General features: G+C 37.6%; 1 protein-coding gene across 6 annotated transcripts in view; it reads right to left on the bottom strand.

Annotated features, from left to right (window-relative positions):
• Positions 1–20,555, bottom strand: part of aplp2 (amyloid beta (A4) precursor-like protein 2) — an 85,465-nt gene extending 64,910 nt beyond the window's left edge. For all 6 annotated transcript variants that reach the window (XM_053623270.1, XM_053623273.1, XM_053623271.1 and 3 more), the window contains exons 1-3: positions 20,277–20,555; positions 1,638–1,811; positions 396–525 (exon numbers count right to left, since the gene is read on the bottom strand). In XM_053623270.1, the coding sequence (XP_053479245.1) occupies positions 396–525; positions 1,638–1,811; positions 20,277–20,372 (400 nt within the window). In that variant the 5' untranslated portion in view covers positions 20,373–20,555. The remainder of the gene's footprint in view (positions 1–395; positions 526–1,637; positions 1,812–20,276) is intronic.
• Positions 20,556–21,003: the final 448 nt, after the last annotated feature.

Raw genomic sequence — 21,003 nt, 5'->3', positions numbered from 1 at the left:
TATTGCAGTTTTTAAATCACATTTTTGTCCTTAAGGTCCTGAGAGTAACTATTTTGTGTATCTAGTTTAAAATAGATTCATGAAAGCAAATGAGGGTGAAATATTAAAATTCCAATAAAAATACACACCTTTTGCAAAATATATGCTGCTTGCATTAACACAGACAAAGTGATAAAAATGAAAGACAAAAATGTCCATAAGGACACACAAGGGTTAATGGTCTGTTTTATTGTATGAGGATCTCTGAACACTACTGGGCTGACATTGCTTGCCCTGTTTGAATTGTCATTTATAGTTTTTAGATGTGTGTCTTCAAAGAGAGTCTGCATTGTAACTTAATTTAACTTCTTGACTAAGCTAATATTATATAGTTATATTATATAGTTATGGCTCACCCAAGCATTTGTACGGGACCACAGTGTGGGCTTGAGGGTTGCACTGTTTCTTTCCTTTCCTGCACCAGTTCTCAATCTTGACTGGTTGGTTGGCTTCCAGAACATTTGTGATTTCCAGTTTAGGGTACATCTATCAGAAAGGTGAGAGAAATATTTTAACATCAGCAGCAGTCAATGAGGCAAGCCTAACAATATCTAGACACATCCTGATTAAAGAAGAAATAGAACACAATACTATAAAAAATAAAATAAGCAGAATAAAATTTTAAAAAAAGACAAGCTGTGCTGTTATACTTTTGTTATTATTTTTATAATACACACGGGGATGGTGTGATACACGCAGCAGAGTTACTGTTACCACCTTTACGTGTATTGTTTTTGTATAAGAGTGTATTGTGGGGTGTTATATCATTTATAACAAAACAATTTGCCAACAATTACAATTTTTTTAAAATTACAAGCGTGATTACATCACCCTTTTTAACTGTTTATAGTTACATTTAATGTGGTGGAACATCTACGAGGCGAGTTGGTTTCTGTTATCACCTACGTTACAGCAAAAATAAACAGTCGATCCCTCACTAGCATCTCCTCTTCTCTTGAAGTAAATGACACAAGAAAATGCAGCTTCCCATTTTACAGAGAAACCAGACAGCATAAATTCCTCTGTCCTGAAGACTCTCCTGTTCCAGACGACTACAAAGCAGTATGACTGTTACAAAGTGCCTTAAAATAAATGATATAACAATTAACATAACAAACTCACATTATTCACATTATAAACCTATCATTCACGTTACTCCTGGATTTACTGTTGGAGCCATGCTGTTATAGAAAATTAATCCACATCTTCTGACTAATAAGACATGAAAATTCAATGGTGCTGTGGTATAAGGGCACTATAGGGTACTACTCTTTACTGTGATAAATGGGTAAAATGGAGAGAGAGAGAGAGAGAGAGAGAGAGAGAGAGAGAGAGAAGCCTCTGTATTGTCAGTGACTGTATCCTTGCCTATAATTGTAACAGACAGATAAAAAAAAAAAAAAAAAAGTGTACAAAACTGGTGCGACAGCTCCAGAGAATCTGTATGCTTAACAAAAATAATAATTATAACTAACAATAAATTTAGACAAGTAATGAGAGATTGACAAAAAACACAAGTGTATAACTGAAGGCCTTTACCAGCACTCAATGCTATAGTAGTATTTCTACTGAGCATTAAGATTGAATAACTGTCTCACCTCCTGACAGTATTCCAGCACACCCTCCTTGTTTCTAATGCAGCTCTTGGTTCCGGAAGGGTCCGGCTCCCAGTGGCCTGTCTGTATGTTGACGTGCATGTTGAGTTTCCCACAGTACATGGCCACCTGTGGCTCTGCCACTGCAAAGCCGGTCCCTGGGTTGGCTGCTAACACCTATGCAGAGCAAGAGAGATTGAGAAAACAAATATAGAGATCGGTTAACACAAAATCATGTCTCTCTAAACATTACTCTTTAGATCGAGAAAAGGTCTGATCAAGCATATTAGCCTTTAACACTGTACAGTCTGAGGCCTTTCAGACACTTTTGAGGTAGTCTGACATGCCTTTACATTTTAATATATGTCACCTATCTAAAAAACATTCATCCAAAAATGCTATATGCGCTTATATTTACTACAAACTCACCAACAGTAATTTGAGAGCAGTAAGAATGTCATGAATATAGGTTTTGTTTAAATCAACTGTAAATTTACACTTTTCAAAAACCTATTTTTAGTGGTGTTTGAGATACTGTGATAAACACATTATAAACATTATCGACAGGACTTTTGAGCTCTGAACCTTAAAAACATAGGTGTTGGCTACACATAGGTGATTAAATCATGCAGAAATGTCATGTGGTCTGACTACAAAAGTTGTAGAACTTTGAAGTGACTATTTTTTTCAAAACCAGTGGCTTACACAATGAATATTGATGAGATAGGTGTCAACACCTCTACTAGGTCCCCTCCCTACTGTCAAAGGTAATTGCCCATCTGGGATGTCATTGTATCTCCCACAATCCACACCCATCCGGTCAGTGTGAATTGTAAGAAAAGAAGAGACAGTAAAATCCTTTTTACAGTTTATTGAAAATACTGTGTTCAACCCCAAACATGCCATGGAATACTACAAAATAAGATGAATAAAAGAACAATGAATTGTGAGTCCTGATCAGACTGCAAGCTTCAAAACAGTTTCTGTCTTGTTGAAGGCAAAGGAAGACATCACATGCTTTGCACTTACATGGGGTTTTTGTTTGGGAGCAAAGACTATGAATGAAAAACTTTATCTATAGCTTATGGGTAATTAGTTGGCCTTCCTGGTTGCTATGCGTTTTTCTAATCTGTTACGTAGACTGAGAAGTTTTAGCAAAGCAACATGCTTTACATATGTTTTATCTAGAAAAGTGATAGATATGGTATGCATAGTTGACGGAGGCAAAATAATTCACTCAACTCTGAACATGTATGTACTTTGAAAGGCTTACGAAATGTTTAGCTGCAGCTTGCGTGCATCATGAATTGCAGTGCTAAGCATTTAATCATAATCATTCCATGACAAAAGCTAATCAACAAAACTTACTCATCACAAACATCCTCTGCCGGATCAAGTCAAAGTTCGAAATGGCAACGCTCGTCCTCACTGTCCTGATTTTTGGGTAAAATGAGCGCCAGGCACTGTGTTTCCCCGGAGAAGTGCCTGCTTTTCAGGTAACGTGCTCTTGTTTATATGAGTAAATTTGGGCATTGTCACACGTTTTCTTGCCTCGTAATTACCCAATAACGACCGCCGATTTACCATAATGTTATCATATGAATAGCTCTCATTGCTAATGGGTGGGACATCAAGAGCTGTTTTCTGACTCAGAGACTGAAACGTGCATGCTGTTCATTTTATTCTCCTCACAAAGCTCTAAAAATATGTGTAGTTTTGATATATATACATTTGGAAAGTAGACTGTTCAAGGTTTATGGGGATGTCAGTTTTATGTTTGTAGGACAAAAACTCGCAGAGATTTTGATGCGGAAGTGCGAACATTCTATTTTCTCCCGCAGGCAGGAGAGCCGACCGCTAAGGGTTAAACCACAAAACACAAATATAGCTACCAATAGCTACCGAGGGGTCAAATGATACCAATATTTTGTTCTCCCTCAGGACATAGTCCTCAACATAGTTTTCAAATTTTGTGTCAACACAATGCAGCACTGCAGAGATATGACCTCACAGTTTTGGGGGCTATTTCAGAATCACAGCCTACACTACATATTACATTGCAGATTTCAAAAGCAATACATCACTTCAAAGTGGCAGTATCCAAGAAATCACATAACAAAGACATCATGATTTTAGGTCATGCAGTCTTGAAAGCTTTATTGATTATTTTACCGACTGAAATCTTTTCAATGTTTATAAAGGGATTCTTCATTAATATAAAAGTTTTATTGTTACCTTAACTGTACAATTATGGTATAGCTGGACTTCTTTTTACTCTTATTTTCCTTTTTAAGTACAGTGTTTACTGGGGGTACATATAATTAATATGTTTTATGCCGATAATGAACACACTACATTAGTAAAAAAAAAATGTATAGAAATTCATAATAAAAAAAAGCACATTTTTGTACAAACCAAATGAGGTGAGCCATCTGTTAAAATATCAGGTTTTAGAGCTCAATGTGCGAGAAAGCATTGCTGAGATACAGTCAAACTTCCTGTTTTCACAATGGCAGAAATTTAGAAGTGGGGGATGAAAAATGTTTGCATTGATATCTGATTTCTGACATTCTGCTGAATCATGTCACCATGACTGTGAATTTAATCCAAATGGTTGCAGGAAAAAAAAGGGAGAAACATACGTTTTCAAGTTTTAATGCCCCCTAGTGATCAAATGGCATGAAATTTTTGGGAGACCCTGGGGGTTCTGTCCCAATAATTATTCTCAATCTCAACTTTCATGTTGATCCATTAAGCCATCGTCAAGACATATCTTGAATGAGATCCTGAAGAATGCATCTGTGTCAAATGGTGCAGGAGAGCAGGAAACAAACAGTGCTTTTAATTAATGACCTTTACCACTCATTTTTGATCACAGTTTTATCACATATCGTTACTATTAGAAACAATTGTAAAGTGTTACATCTGATACTTTGTTGTAGGCCTATTAAATCTTTATTTGTGAACATATTCAGCCTTTTTTCTTATTTTTCTCTGTACATTCCACTTGCTAACATCAGACATGTACAGTGTCTCCAGAAAGTGTTCACACGCAGTGATTACTCTTTTTGCTATATTGCATCATCAGATTTATGTACAAGAATGGGATTTTTTTCTGCTCCTTTTAAATTGACTCCACAGAAATAAAAATAAATAATGTATTTAGATGTCCTCAAAATAATTTTAAAAATGAAAAAATGTGCCCAAATAGATCACTCCCCTTATAATAAATGACAGAATTTACACTGCAAGCATGCAAATACAGCATACAACAACAATAAACGAATTAAACCTTTTAAGTAATTCAAACCAATTTACCCAACCCCTTGTACACAGTAGAGCATTTTGGATCTAAGCATAAGTTTGTGCTTGTGCATCACTGTCGTGCCTCCGTGCCATACAAGCTCTGCTTTGTAAAGTTTGCAGGGTACAATGTTCTTTGTGGCATTTAATATAAAATGCTCCCGTGCCTTAGAGGACTTGGGTCCTTTTTTTGCCATCACTTGATGATTACGCCTCTGTCTGATGGTGACTGAGGAACATGTCCTCATGGGCATTAAACGTATCGTTGACAAACAGTAAACTGAAGAAATTCATTTCATGGATTCTGGTGAAGCTAGCAGCATCACATTTTGTGCCATCGACTGGTAAACAGCTTATACTTCTGGGTAGTAAAAAACCGCTAGTGTTCCACTGAGACAATACTACCCTTCTAAAATTCCTACACTAGACAGTAGAGTGCACAGTGTAAGTGCATAGTGTGTAGTATGTCATTTAGGACAAAACTTTGATCTCTACACTCTGCCATATTTCCAATGCATGTTTTTGGAACAGAAGTAACGCTATGAGTAAACGTACCCTATGCCATGTGCAGACCCTCTAATCGATAACAAGATTTGTTGACAACGGTTTTCATAATCGATTATTATCGATTAGTTGTTGCAGCTCTACACCCGTCTTAAATTAAGTGGTTCTGATTAACCAGAAATAAAGATCAGCTCTTTCTGTAGGATTGTCTTTTTTGTTTCAGGTTTCTGAAACCACTCTCCACAAAGAGCTTACAAAGCATGTACAGAATCTCATTGTCAAAAGGTATTGATCAGGAGAGTGGCTGAGTACCTATGTGTTTAACGCTCGTATAGCCATAGCAAACAAAACTCCTACCATAGCTGGCCTTTCTGCACATGGGTAGTCTATACCTGCAGCCAGAAGGAAGGGGGTTGAAATATTGATAAAGTGGGTGGTTTGGATCATTTAAAATTTTATGTGCCTTCCGGAGCATATATGAAATGACACAGTCCAATAAATTGGGGGTGGGAATACCAATAATTTTTCCTCGCTAAATTAGTTATTTTCAAGAGTTTGTTCTTATTAACTGTTAGCATGAATGCGCTGTGTATTAGGGTTAGTGAATGGAGAAGGGCAGTGTACTGTATGTTTACAGACTGAACAGTTGCTACTCTTGATAATGATTGGTGAGGAATTATTTAATAAAGAAGTTTGAATTAAACCCACCTGTAGCGTTAGTATTATTATTCATTTACTCCGCCCGATGCCGCTGTGTCTACACGAGCAGGTCACAGTCGCAGGTTCAGGTCATTTTGGGTGAAAAGATGGCGGGTTGTGAGATCGGAGAGTTGAGAGAAGCATATGATGTTCGGTGTTACTCGTCATCATAATGGCTTCTTTGCAGTATTTACACACTTGTTTGGTTCACTGAGGTGATGAAAAACAGTGTGAAAGTAACTGTTGCCCAGTGTAGATGCATTTTGGACTTCCTGTAGTTTTTATTCCGATTGTATTATACATCTCCAAACAGGTCATTCGCACCGGTGCGACTAAATATTTATTCAGTCGCACAAAGTACTTTTCAGTCGCAGATGCGAGTGAAATGGTCGCACTGTAGAGCCCCGAGTACGCAGCCAATTTTAGGTCTGCATCATCTGAACTGTACTGAAAGTGCCTACGTCTGCTGCCCAGCCAGTAGTGTTGCAGGCTTTCTGCCCTCCTCCTTTCCTCACACCGGAACAAGAGAAATTGCACCTACTGTGTCCAGTAAGGGCTCTCTGTACTTGCATCCACCACTCCAGCCAGTGGCGTAAGTCGGAGAGTTGCTGGTCTGCTTTGGTGGCGACAGTAGAGGTGATGCTGTGTCAAAGCAGCACATCTCCAATTGGATAGTGGAAGCAATCTCTATCGCTTATGAAGCGCACGGCCTCGCTACGCCTCTGGGCATAAGGGCTCATTCCAGTAGGGGTGTCGCCTCCTCAAAGACTTTGTCCAAAGGGGTACTCTTATAGGATGTGTGTGCTGCAGCAGGGTGGTCTTTGCCACACACATTCATTCGATATTACAGCCTGGATATACATTCCACCCAGGGCTCAAGTGTCTTGCAGTGACCCTCGGGCTCAGATCTTTTTATACAGGTCATACCCTCAGCACGTCGTTCCCACAGCGTGGAGCTCAAACAACGTTGAGTTCCCTTTGAAAGGGAATGTCTGGGTTATGCATGTAACCCTGTTCCCTGAGAAGGGAACGAGAGGTTGCATAGCTTTGTCATACTGGGGTATGTCTGTGAATTGCATCTTTGCCTCCTCTCCATCCACATCTAATGCTCGACCACGCCCCAGCTCCTACAATTGCATATAATATGCGTAGATGACCGGATTTTTTCCATTCCAGTTTGTCCGGTAAACTTCATCATTGCCGGACACATTAGCCAGCACCAAAATGCAGACCAAACCGTAAGGCTTACAGACATGAAACTTGGTCAATAGATAGTACTCCCTCCCACTACTCAAGCAAGTAAGATGGGGCCCATCAGCCTATCGGCGCTATAGTGCAGATTTAACTTTTTGGTTCTCAAGAACTAGGAGTTCTACAAACAAAATTTCCTTTTCCACTGATTCCTTGGGTTTTCACAAACAAAAAGCCTCCATCTAGCTCCACCCACTTAGATTTTCTGCTAACTTGCATAATATGCAATACCTACTTTTGCAAACTTGAACTAGGATCTTTGGCCTATCTTCACTAAGTTGGTATCTAACTACTAAGCAGAGTGTGAACCTCAATAATTATCAAAAATGTTGACAAATGTAAACAATATGAACACCCCATGTCGATCAATTTTAACCTAATAAAATAGTAACCTAATTTGCTCAAACAGCTGTAACTCATGAGTGCTTATGTGGATTTTCATGAAGCTTGAAAGGCATAAATAGAACAGGATTCTGAGGTAATATGACCATTTTCCAGAACAGTCATTCAAAGGGGGAGGAGCTAAGGTTAGATAACTTTTTCTTAGCAACTGTAAGTCTGATCAAGCTGAAATTTGGTATACTGCAGCTAATCCATAAGTGAATTTTTAATGGTGACCTAATTAATTTTTTTTTTAAAAAACTGGCCATGTTGTGTGATGTAGACTCACTGAAATTGGACACTGGAGGCCTGTTTCACAAAGCGAGTCGAACAAAATAAACAAAAGTTGCAGAGTAAAAAAAAAAATTTGCCGTATTGCGCACGCTGATTTAAAGCGGCAGTACACCGTTGAAAGACTTAAATGAAGGTGACAAAAAAGTATATATTGCACAGAAAAATATATTTGTAGAGTAGTATATTTCATATCCAGTTATTGTTAATATATAAAAAAGTTTATATTATATATTACCAGTTTGATGTTCCGTAATGAAATAGAAATGCTTTTGTTTGTGGTGAGTGAATGTGAGACTAACAGGAGATTTTTTTAGAATTCAGTCAATTAATTCTGAATTAATAACATTCAATAAGTTAAGAAATCTTACTTTAATCTTCAGAATTTAGTTAATGTGTTAATGTTAATTAGAGTAATGTGTTTTCTGTTTATGAGACCAGTTACTGTGAAACAACTTGTTGAAATGGAGAGAATAAAGTTTTTATTTGCATTTCTTTCAGAATTGTGGAATTAATTATTATTAATTTAAAAGAAGGCATAAAAGGCAGGACTATCGGTATCGGCCGAAATCACTGAATAATCGGTTATCGGTATCGGCTGAGAAATTTAGTATCGGTGCATCTCTAGTGTAAACCTACACTAACCGCAAAAAAAGCAAAACCGCTGTGTCTGCCAAAGCTAGGGAAAATTGCTGATTCTGTAAATGCGTAAGTTTATTTTTACAGGCTCACAATGAGAATAAACAAGTTGAAAACGTATAACCACAACATTTCATGTAATTTCATTTAATATAAATGTAAATTATTTTTTATTTGCAATGCGCAATTAAAAATTAATAATGCCACCACATGCAAATATGTAGCACTTGCAAAGAACTGAAAAGCAATACATGCAGTTTGCAGTACAGTAAGAGTGTGGTTTTGTCGAGTCAGATTTTGAATGTGCAGCTCAAGAAGCCGGCAGAGAAACTATACCATCGTATATACTATACTATAGAAATCGTTATCTTTCGTAAAAATGGTCATAAGGAAATTCAAGGGGATTGTATCTGTCCCTAAAAGTTCTTTCCCTTTGAAGTGCCCTTATTATTTGCGCTCCGAGCTCCACAAGATTCTCCATAAACAGTGAAGCCACTGCTACAAACACTAAAAGGATTAACTTGCATGCATCAGATTTCTCGCACTTTGCTTGCAGCTGACTGGTCCAATTTGGGTTTGAGTTCTCTTACCCAGAATAAAACCTGCTCCGGAGCAGGTTAGCCGAGTAGCGCAAGTTACCATGGAGATGCCAATCCACCTTGTTGAAACCAAAAAAACAAAGTTTGCTCAAACCAAACTCATCTAGGTAGCCACCGAAACCGGCTTCAGGAAACAGGCCTTGGGTGGCAACATTCATATTTGTGCACACATAAGCAAGCATATCTCTTGGAAAATAATCAGAACAGTGAAATTTCTTCATCTTAATTTGTTTGGCTTTGGAACTTTTGTCACTGTCCACTTAAATATATTTTTGCATAAATATTTTTTATTTAAATAAGATTTTTGGCCAACCTTCACAAAACTCTCTTGTGCAAATCTTAAGAACTATCAAAAACATATTGAAATTTGTCAAAAATATGGCCCCCATACGTCAATTCTAATTAGGTAGAGCTGCTTCAATCAAACAGCTGTAATTTCTGATTGTTAATCTGGATTTGAACCACATGTTCATTACAAGGTTCTGAGAATGTCTGCTCAGGTTAGGGAATGGTCACTGAAAGGGGGTAAAGTAAAGTTCAAATAGCTGATTCTTCTAAACATTTGAGCGGAGATTTGATATGCTGCATCAATCTGCTAAACTTTGCAATAATCCAAAAGCCTATGGGAAAATCCTATTGGGTCTTTGTCGAGGGAACCAGTGTGATACTACAAATCCATTCTGGTACAAAATGGCGTCATCCCTGCACCGCTCTATTGGGTGACTTGGCTGCGTCTCTCCTCCTGTAAACACTGTTATTGCCTTTTCTGCATAAGCCTGAATTGTTTTCATTTGGTTGCATATTGTTATATTTGATAGCATATTTTCATTTGGTTGATGGCATTTTTATTTTTACTTATCCTATATTTTGGGTAGTATTTTATTTATATTTTGCTTCTATGAGATGATGCACTTTAAGGACCAGTCTAATTTGATGCAAAGATTTGTACATTAGCAGGAATGTAGCACAACATGGAGGTGAAAGCAATGGTCTGTTTATTTAAATGTGAAAGTGCAATAATTAATCAATGAATAATCATGACTAATAATCGTGATCTCAATATTGATCAAAATAATCGTGATTATCATTTTGGCCATAATCGTGCAGCCCTACCATACAGTGATAGCTTAGCTGTGCCTCTTCTTGGCTAGCGACACCAAACTAGCCTAATCTTGTGTTAGATAGCCAAAAAGTTTAAGATTTTATCGGTCTGGTAGTTCTGCAAACAGTGATAACACCTGAGGCAAGTTTTTGATAAATTTGATAAATAAAACTTTTTGTCCAATTTTCACATTTTTAAAGCAATTAGCCCTCACGTGCAAGAAGAAAACCTGCAAGGAACAGTCTATTTAGAAGTAAATAATAACATAAATCTGTCAGAAGGCTCCCACACATTTATTTTCCCTGGGGGCCCCACATAATCTAGGTTCACCTCTGTTTATTGAAGGTCACACTCTCCTGAATTGCTTGGCATCAAGTTTGTAAAGATTGGTCAAATATCCTACACTCTTGCAACCCCAGTGGCAGTGTTTCCCACAGGATTTTGTGAGACTATGGTGGGTGAACCTCTGACCCTTTAGGGAGGTCCGGGGCATGCTCTCCTGTAAGAAAATTTTGTAAATTTTAAAGTTAAATGCATCTATCTGGTGCACTTTGAGAGCAAAATTAAGAGGCTAGACTTATGAAGAACTTTGTGCTCTTGTAAACATTTTTGTGCTCTAGTAGTAATTTAGTCATAAACACATTGATTGCAGGAATTGGTTGGTATGAATGGTGATGACATGGTCAAAACAAAATTTACTAGAGCAGTCATTTGAGTGGTTACCTGTGTTGAACTGGTTTATTTTTTAGAAAATAAAAAAATTTATATTAGATGAGGAGTACATGGTATTGATAAACTCTCACTACATTCCTATTGGCAAACTGTGCACTAGGGCTGCAACTGTGTTACTAAAACTTTATATTAACACAACTGTTTGTCCAATATATGCATTTTTTTTTTCTGGTTGCACAAAAAAAGCACTGATAATTAAACTACAGTCCTAAATGCACCATATGGTTTCTGTTACTCACAGTCTTTAGGCATATTGTCTTATGTTTACTTTGATTGTACTGATTTAATTAGACATTACAGAGCTTACTTGCGCTCCCACTGTTCATCACCACATCTACATTGCGAGTGAGGAGCAACATGGTCTTGTTACAAATAGATTGCTCCAGTTATAATAAATGACAGAATTTAAACTGCAAGCACACAAATACACCCTATAACGACAATAAACTTGAATTAAATTAAACCTTTTAAGAAATTCACACCAGGTTTCCTCAACCCCTTGCACACAGTGGAGCATTTTGGATCTAAACATAAGTTTGAAGCCTAAATACAATCGCCAGAAATAAAAAGCTAACTGTATGCTATAAACGAACTTCAACGTCACCATCACCAAGCTCCCGACAACTTTTCCAAACTTGATTTAAAAACATGTAAACACGGGTTTACTCTGTGGATTAATCTTCGATTTGTCTGCCTCTCTTCAATAAAGCTATCTGCACTTTGAATCTGTTCTAAACCCTCATTACGTGTCAGTTAGCAACTGCCTTTTTCAATACACATAAAAGCTTTTAAAAATCATAAAATGGGGTTTTACTGGTGTATTTTATGTCGTAGAATAAAACGTGAAAATATTGAGCTTCTGTTCACCACAGACCTTATTTCAGGGTTATAACCAAAATCCCTTTCAAAAAACCTACTGATTGGAACCGAAGGGCTAAAATGCTAACTCGTTTCCGGGTTTTGGTAAATAAAATGATGTCATCCCTGCACCACTCTTGGTGACTGGCTGTAAGTTTAGGAAGCGCTTGATTTGATATGCAGCAGAGTTTTCTATGAGCGGAGGATGAACTTTAAACGTCAATATCACAGTCGATCATGTTCATATAATCGTGGGCAGTTAAAATCGTAATCAATATTCAATTAATTGTGCAGCTCTATTGTATGGATTTATCTGCTACAGTGCCATGCAGTGAACGTTAGCTGTCCATATGCTGTGCTCATATCATGTTCACATAACATGGAACTCATATAGACATCATGTTTTCCTGCCCAGCATGAGAGGATGATAGTGTTTCAGTTACAATCTCTTTACTGTTTTTATTTTTTTATTTATTTATTTATTTTAAATCGGCATATATCCATTTTTCCCCTTACACTGACTGACTGTGTGAGCTACTGTTTGGCAAAATTGAGATCGGTCAGCCAATAAGACTCTTTCCACGTATTTTCCAGTAAACCCAGTCTGATTGGTCTCGCTTCCGTCCATCGAAGATACAAAATTCAACACTGCTGTCTTCTTTTACTGATGTTCAGTTACATAGTGACAAACCGCTCCAAGTGGAGAATTATTCGGGGCTAAAGAAAAACATCTTCGGGCTACAACCCCAAAATACCCAGGCCAGGTTACACCCCTGGTATTAACTAAAGTTTTAACTAACGCAAAGTATTGAATCATGGGAGCAAGAGACACAGTACCAGGGTGGCGCAGAAGCATAAACGAGCCTCAAACGTGATAGCACAACGCAAAGGGTCCCAATTTAAGGTGGTTGCTGAGGTGATGCTGGACATTATTTTAAGATGAAAATTTGGGATTATTTAAATGATCAGCCCTCAGGGGCCCCCTCAGTATGCGGGCCCCAGGCAGTTGCCTGGCTTGCCTCAGTCAATAACTATGAAAAACATGTCGACAATAGGGCACCACGTCAATCATTTTGCATGAGGCAGAGCTTAATTTACTCAAACAGCTGTAATGCATGAGGTTTACAACTGATTTAAAACTCATTAGTAGGGATGGGCGATATCTTATCATTTGCGATATACCAGTAGAAATTCTCCCCATGATAAGAATTAGTCTTCACGCGATAATAACGATAAAGCCTATTTTACATGTAAAATAGTACACGTTATTACAGCCTAGTTCTCTTATTCAAAGTAGTTATAGTGTTCAGAAACATTTTTGATAATTCATGTTCCATACCTGTCCATTATATAGTTTTATAAAAGTCATAAATGTTAATTAAAAAATCATAAGTTATGGTAATTTGAAAAGTAATTAAAAAAAGTAATTTAAAAAAGTACAACAATACAAAAGCAAAAAAAAATCTATCAAAAACAAAATCATATATTAAGTTATATACATAGATTGATTTTATATAGAATAGATAATCATTATACCTGGTCTCCTCCAATAAAAATTAGAGCATGGCACCTTTTGTTTGAACCCACTTATTTTCTCAACTTATTTTCTGTATCAGTCAAATAATAGTGGTACAAATTAAGTCTTCACAGGCGAAAACTAGAGCTCAGACAAGGGCTGACATGCAGTGTTATTAATTATTTAAACAATCAATTTAACAGGGTACACCTGGGGTTGCAAGAAACACCTACAGTGGTGCTTGAAAGTAGGACTGGGCAATAAAACAGTATCTGTATTTATCGACGCTACACCTTTATCGGTAACGACAGAAAAAATGTTTGGTATAATGATTGATAACATGTAAACAGACATGAAGTTTGGTTGCATGAATAACCCTCAAGCGTGCACCGTCCCTGGATCATAAACAGCCTATCATATGCCTTGATAAAGGAGTGTGCTACGAGTGACAAGCAAACAATAACAAGTTGTGTATCTGTGGGGTTCGGTTGCACCATCGCCATGTGACATTAGAACACACACAAAAATCAGTTCAGTGCCTGCTGAGGAGATTGTGAATAAAAAACTGATGTTAACTCATCAGTGTGGCAGTTTTTTTGGTTTCTTTTCATCTGACCAACATCAGAACACCGTTGTGTGTAAGCTTTGCAAAAAAACTAAACGTCCCGGCCAAGTACGGAAACACAAGCTGCAAGAGACTTGTAGTATGCATGCACAGTGCTCTGCACATGTACAGTGCGTGTGACTCTGAACAGCGGGCAATTTTGCCACTTTTTGTGTTTTCTGATAAAATGTCGGCTCTGGGGAAGACAGTGAGTGTCCTCGGATTAGGAGCTCGACTAATCAGACGCAGACCTCAGCACAGTGTTATCCGGAAGCAAGTGTTAAAGTGGAAGATTTATACAAGGCTAGGCTAATTATGCTAACAGCACAAACCAGAGCACCAGGAGTCCCATTCTGCGCTATAATGCGATGTTGATCTCCCTTAAAATTTGCCTTGATTGTTCTAGGTTTACACTTTTACATTGTACACATTTTATTTATTAAGTTCAAGAGTTTCTTTAACACTTATTTATTTAATCTTCATATAAAATATAATAGAACAATATTTGTTTAAATTATATTTTGTTTTTGACTGTTAAAGCTAAAATTTTGTTGCTTGCCTTAATAAAAGTACCCACTTTCTTAAAAATACAGTGGTTAAATTCAAACTTTTTTTTCCACTGGTATTTGTTTAAAAAAGCTTAAAATTTATCAATACTGCATGATATGAAACATTATATCGTGATTGATTTTTTTTTCTGTACCGCCCAGCCCTACTTGAAAGTTTGTGAGACCTTTAGAATGGTCTATTTTTCTGCATAAATATGACCTAAAACATCATCAGATTTCCACACAAGTCCTAAAAGTAGACAAAGATAGCCCAATTAAACAAATGAGACAAAATATTATACTTTATATTTAATATTATACTATTATACTATATACATCCTGTATTTATTGAGGAAAATGATCCAATATCCAAGTATGTGAAGATAAAATTAGAATTAGGTGTTTTCAATCAATGGGATGACAATCAGGTTTGAGTGCGCACCCTGTTTTATTTAAAGAACAGGGATCTAACAAAGACTGATCTTCACAACACCTGTTTGTGGAAGTGTATCATGGAATGAACAAAGGAGATTTCTGAGGACCTCAGAAAAAGTTGTTGCTCATCAGGCTGGAAAAGGTTACAAAACCGTCTCTGAAGAGTTTGGACTCCACCAATCTACAGTCAGACAGATTGTGTACAAATGGAGGTGATTCAAGATCACCATTACCCTCCCCAGGAGTGGTTAACCAACAAAGGTCACTCCAAGAACAAGACATGTAATAGTCCATGAGGTCACAACGGAAGCCAGGATAACTTCTAAGCAACTAAAAGCCCCTCTCACATTGGCTAATGTTAATGTTCATGAGTCCACAATCAGGAGAACACTGAACAACAGTGGTGTGCAGCGCAGGGCTGCAATGTGAAAATCACTGCTCTCCAAAAAGAACATTGCTGCCTGTTTGCAGTTTGCTAAAGATCATGTGCACAATCCAGAAGGCTGTTGGAAAAATGTTTTGTGGACAGATGAGACCAAAATAGAACTTTTTGGTTTAAATGAGAAGCATTTGGAGAAATCAAATACATGTATTAAAGCAATAATCCCCAAGAAGCTGTGGTTTACAGTGATTTTAGAACAGCTAAGGGGCGCTGTTAGGTATGATGCGAAGCACACAGCAGCAAACAATGCAATAATTTATTCATAACAAATAATTATTCTTCCGCCAAGCAATGTAGTTCTTAGAATGGTTGGCAAGCAACACACAAACGCAGCAACACATAGACGCATTGGAAAGTATGCTTAAACATTGGGGTGATACTTTACTTCATAGTATTCATTATCCAGATAAATGTAGTGTTCAATTATTTTACACTCGTTTTTCTGCTACAGGAGTGTTTGACTCTGGACAGGTGCGTTTCTGGACAGGTGCATTTTTGCGTGGTGCCAGAGGCAAGGATATTGCTCCTTGTAGTTTGGGCACCAGTAAGATTGCAGGGACGATTCACATTTGTGTCCTGTCACTGACATGATTTCTCTTGCCTCTAAGCCAGCTAAGCCAGAGTTTTTGTGCAGGGGTACTTCACAAGCAGTAGTTGGTGTAGATTGTCTCAGTGCCGGCTGCTTTACAAATCCGTGGCAACATACAGACAAGGGCGTTCACTCCAACGGGCTCTCTAGCATACCTAATGTTATGAGAAAGAAATAATAATAATAATAATAATAATAATAATAATAGGCTACAAATAAAAACATGCAAGCTAGCTAAAGTTACATCGTTAACTTAGCATATATTGTTGATGTAGTTTGCCCACTTTCGATCGAGATAAAATGCCGGTGATTTGGGGCGGCAGCAGCAAGAGGTATTTCTGCAACGAAGTAACAGGACACAGCAGGTTCCCTGGCTGCTCAAACATAAATCCCTATACTCTCTCTTGGTTTCTTTTGCTGATATCTTTGTCTTTTTTTGTGTATTCGTTGAATGACAGCGTTGCATACTTCTGACCTTTCTCATCCTGGCAGATTATAAATGATTCTGGCTTCAGTTATCGGTTGCTCTTCAGCTCTGTATCCCATATGCAGCTGCACATCAAACCAGAGTTTGTTGACAAGACCATCAGGTGTATTTGTAGTCAGTGCCTGAAAGTGCTTGATTTTCTGAAAGTCTGCCACCATTAATGTTTGGTGGTGGGATGTGTCAGGGTGAAGTTTTTTTCACTACTCCAATGAAAACATTGTTGCTAATGATAAACTTGTGATCTTTCAACAGACACCAGGATCGGCTGATCGGTGGATCACTGATGTACCAGTTAAGCCACACACATAGGAAAACATAATCGCTGAAACCATGGGGTTCATCTTTCCCGCTTTTCACAGTGGCATAAAACTGACAGAGCCTGGTTTATGTCAATTTTGGAGATTTAAAATCAACAGCCAGATCTTTTGACACACCAGGTCTGAAAACAGCAAATGGACCACGTAGTCTGTTTAATGGTCCCAGCTTCATTTCTTGACTTTTCCAGCTCTTCAAATTCTCTTTCAATAATTTCAGCATTTCACCTTTCTTTTTTATCTTCCTCTGCTTTCCTGTCCATCTCTTTAAACCATTCATCCATGCTTAGCCCACCCAGTAAATCAAAACTAACAAACAAATCTGACATTTTTAAACAACTGAGTGCAGTAATACTAATGTACCAAAGTCACAGGTGGGCGTTTATAGAGTAATTTACAATGGCTTCAAACGCGGATTACAATCAAGGACCGGAACTATCCATTTTATAAATATATATTTAACACAACCGTGCGTGTGTTTGTGTGTGTGTGTGTGTGTGTGTGTGTGTGTATATATATATATATATATATATATATAAATTTTTTTTTTTTTTACATATTCGGACAAGCAAACATTTGATCCTCTTTGAAACAGTGCATTAATAAATGTGATACACTATCAAATGACAATTGACATTTTGTAGTAATTTTCACTATTTAAATGCACAAAAAACATATCAGTCACATGTAAAAAGTAAGTACACCCCTATATTTATTACACTTTCAAATCCATAAAATTAGAATCAGGTGTTCAATATTGGGTGCCAGTGATTAGACCCTGCTTGGGGAGTGCAGGTGGAACTGGTCCTATTTATATCCTTCTCATATTTAGTGCCTGGTGTTCCCTTTGCTATTGAGGTGTGTGGTGTCATCAAGCCAAGATCTAAAGCATTCTTTAATGCCGTCAGAAAAAAGGTTGTGAATGTTGTGTCTAGCAAGTGATTTTAAGAGATCTCCAAATTATTTTAAATGCATCATTCCACTGTAAGGAAAATCCTCTACAAATGGCGCAGATTTCAAACGACTGTCAATTTGTCTAGGAATGGCCATCCCAGAAAACTGCATGCTTTTACAATCAGAAAGAGATTGCATAAATTTGGCCTGCATGGGAGGCATGCCAGGAAAAAGCCTTTACTGTCTAAAAAGAACATTAAAGCAAGACTACAGTTTGCCAATGAGCATAGAGGTGAAGACCAGGCCTTTTGGAATAGTGTGCTCGACAGACGAATCAAAGATAGAGTTGTTTGGCCACAGTAACAGCAGATATGTTTGGGGCAGACCAAAGACTTTTCAGGAGAAGCACCTCATACCAACTGTGAAGCACGGTGGTGGAAATGGTATGGATTGGGGTTGCTTCGCTGCTTCAGGGACTGGGCAGCTTCCATACATTGATTAAACTATGAATTCTGCATCATATCAAAGAGTGCTTGAAGATAATGTGAGGCCATCTTTCCGAAAGTTGAAGCTGAACCAAAAGTGGACCTTTCAACAGGATAATGATCCTAATCACACTAGCAAATCCACCAAAGAATGGCTCAAAAAGAAGAAATGGAGCGTTATGTAATGGCCTAGTCAAAGCCCGGATCTGAAACCCATTCAAATGTTGTGGGGGGGATTTGAAAAAAGTGTATATACATAAATAATCAGACAAACAGTTGTGTTAATGTAAAATTTTAGTCTGAAATTTATATTTGTAACATTAAGTTTGTGGATTTTATTTAAAATAAACAAAAAAACATTGTTGACAGTTTAGGGTTTTTTTTCCCCCATTCAATTAATCGAAAGGAAATTATGAAAATTTCATCAATTAAATAATAATAAATAATTAAATAATCGTTAGTTGCAGCCCTAGTGCCATGTTTTAAGTTGTTAAACACATCTGGATGTATACATCAGGATATGAATGCCAAAATTCTGAACTTTCATCTCATGCTCATCTTTTGATCTCAAACCAATCTAATTGGCCTTGCTGTCCCAATACTTTCAGAGGAGAGTGTATATTGCTTATGCAAAGAATATACAATCATTTATCAATGCTGCTGGGTCAGAAATAGTTTAACACCTTACAAGCTAATTGATTCAAATAAATTCACAGCTCGCTGCCCAACACTGCATGGCATGAATGAGTAAACATTCGTCTCATAGATCACACATTTAAGACCATTTTCATTTATAACCCATCAAGTTTCATATAAACTACTCATGATTTGAACAAAGTAGTGTGAAATAATATTTTCTGATACACTAGGAAAGTTAGATATATAATCAGAAATGTGCAATACAGCAAAAAAATAATAATTTCCACTCTAATATGCTGTGACATGCCTTGCAACATATTACATATCTATTACATACTGGTTATATTACTTTAAGTAAATTATTATTTAAAGTGCACCTATTATTACCTTTCATGTAGTGCGTTATATAGCTGTTTGTGAATGTAAAAACATCAAAGGGCACAACCGAGTTATTGACTCCCAAAAGAAGGAACCGATTCTGAACAGCTGAAATGAGTCGTTAGTAATTCCAGACTTAGTTCCTGTATTAACCTACATAGGTTTGTAACAAAAAACCATGCCTCTGGGCTTCATTGGCTCCTCACAAACAGACCAATCACAACAGACTGGGACATGTGACCAATCAGAGCAGAGTATGGTCTCTGAAAGGAGGAGTTTAGAGTGAATCCTTTAGAACTGATCATTTAAGGAGTCGTTTTTGACACTGGGGGAAAAAGGTAATGCTGCAATTTAAATTATGAGCACATTAAAGTGTTTTTTTGTTTTGTTTTTTTTACCTTGGATGCATGTAAATCTATTGTATGAGACCTCTGAAACAAAATTATGCACGTTTCAAAACCATAATAGGTGCGCTTTAACATTAATTAGGTGTGATGAACATTATTTGCTTATTATTAGTTAGGTACCATGAACCAGCAAAACCCTACACTACACCTGAGACTAGTCATACAACAAACAACATGCGTTTATTCATTGGGTATGGGAGGTCTATTTACATATTGCATCCTTATGCAATATCAGTACTGCAAAGGGGACACTGCTCTGGCCGAACATCCTCAACCATAATGAAACCATTTTATGGTGTTTCCCTGTGCCACTAAGGGGTTAAAAACAAAATCCAGGCAAAGGGTTGACCTCAAATATACGTCCCTGAGTCGGCGGCATATAGAGAATTAAAGTCGTTGAACGCATTTCATTATTCGGAGAATCTAATAAAATGGAAAATCAGAACAAGCTTTAAAAATGCGCAACAAGGAGAACAGCGAATACATGACCAAAACATTATTTTAGCTGTTCGCAGTAGCTTAAATAGCTGCGTGTCATAGCCTACCTCCACATATCCAGCCAAGCTAGGAACAACGATTCCCAAAATCAGGATAGACACAGCCAGGACTGAACCCATCCCCCAAAGAGCCTTCCGCTCCATTTCTGCTGAAAATATTTGTCACCAGCTTAAACCACAGCAGTTACAAAATTGCTCCCTTTGTAAATCGTCGATACACGTAAAGCAGTTTTTTCTTTCTTTTTCCTTTTTAACACGAATAGCGCAGATAGCTAAACCAGCCACTAATCACAGAACGTACTGCGCCGTCTCCTCTTAGCCGTCCAATCAGCGTTTAGCACTCCGCCTACACGCCCAGGCGCGTTTACTACTGGTTACTTAGCATTTTACCGGAAATTAAGTCAGCGCAAAACATCAAAAGAAGGTGTGTTCGATGTCATGCGGCGCTGCGCAGACCGATCGGCGGCTGACTTGAAGCAGTGCATGCCGGTTAGAATTTTTGGTCTTTCACTAATAAGGTCTACAGTAGATTATGGGTGTACTGTGTATGGATCAGCAGCAAAATCTGTGCTAACTGAATTGGATAGGGTGCAGGCGCGTGCTTTAAGAATATGTCTAGGGGCAATTAGAACTTCCCCAGTATGTGCACTTCAGGTGGAAGCAGGGTAAATGCCATTATGGTTACGAAGCAAACAACTGACAGCAAACTATTGGATTAATATTAGGTTATGGGAAAACCATCCAACGAAAAATGTGCTACAAGACTGTTTGGAGA

Source organism: Ictalurus furcatus, chromosome 4 (assembly GCF_023375685.1).
Source record: "Ictalurus furcatus strain D&B chromosome 4, Billie_1.0, whole genome shotgun sequence".
NCBI classification, from domain to species: Eukaryota; Metazoa; Chordata; class Actinopteri; order Siluriformes; family Ictaluridae; genus Ictalurus; species Ictalurus furcatus.
This window is presented reverse-complemented; position numbering and strand designations above follow the sequence as displayed.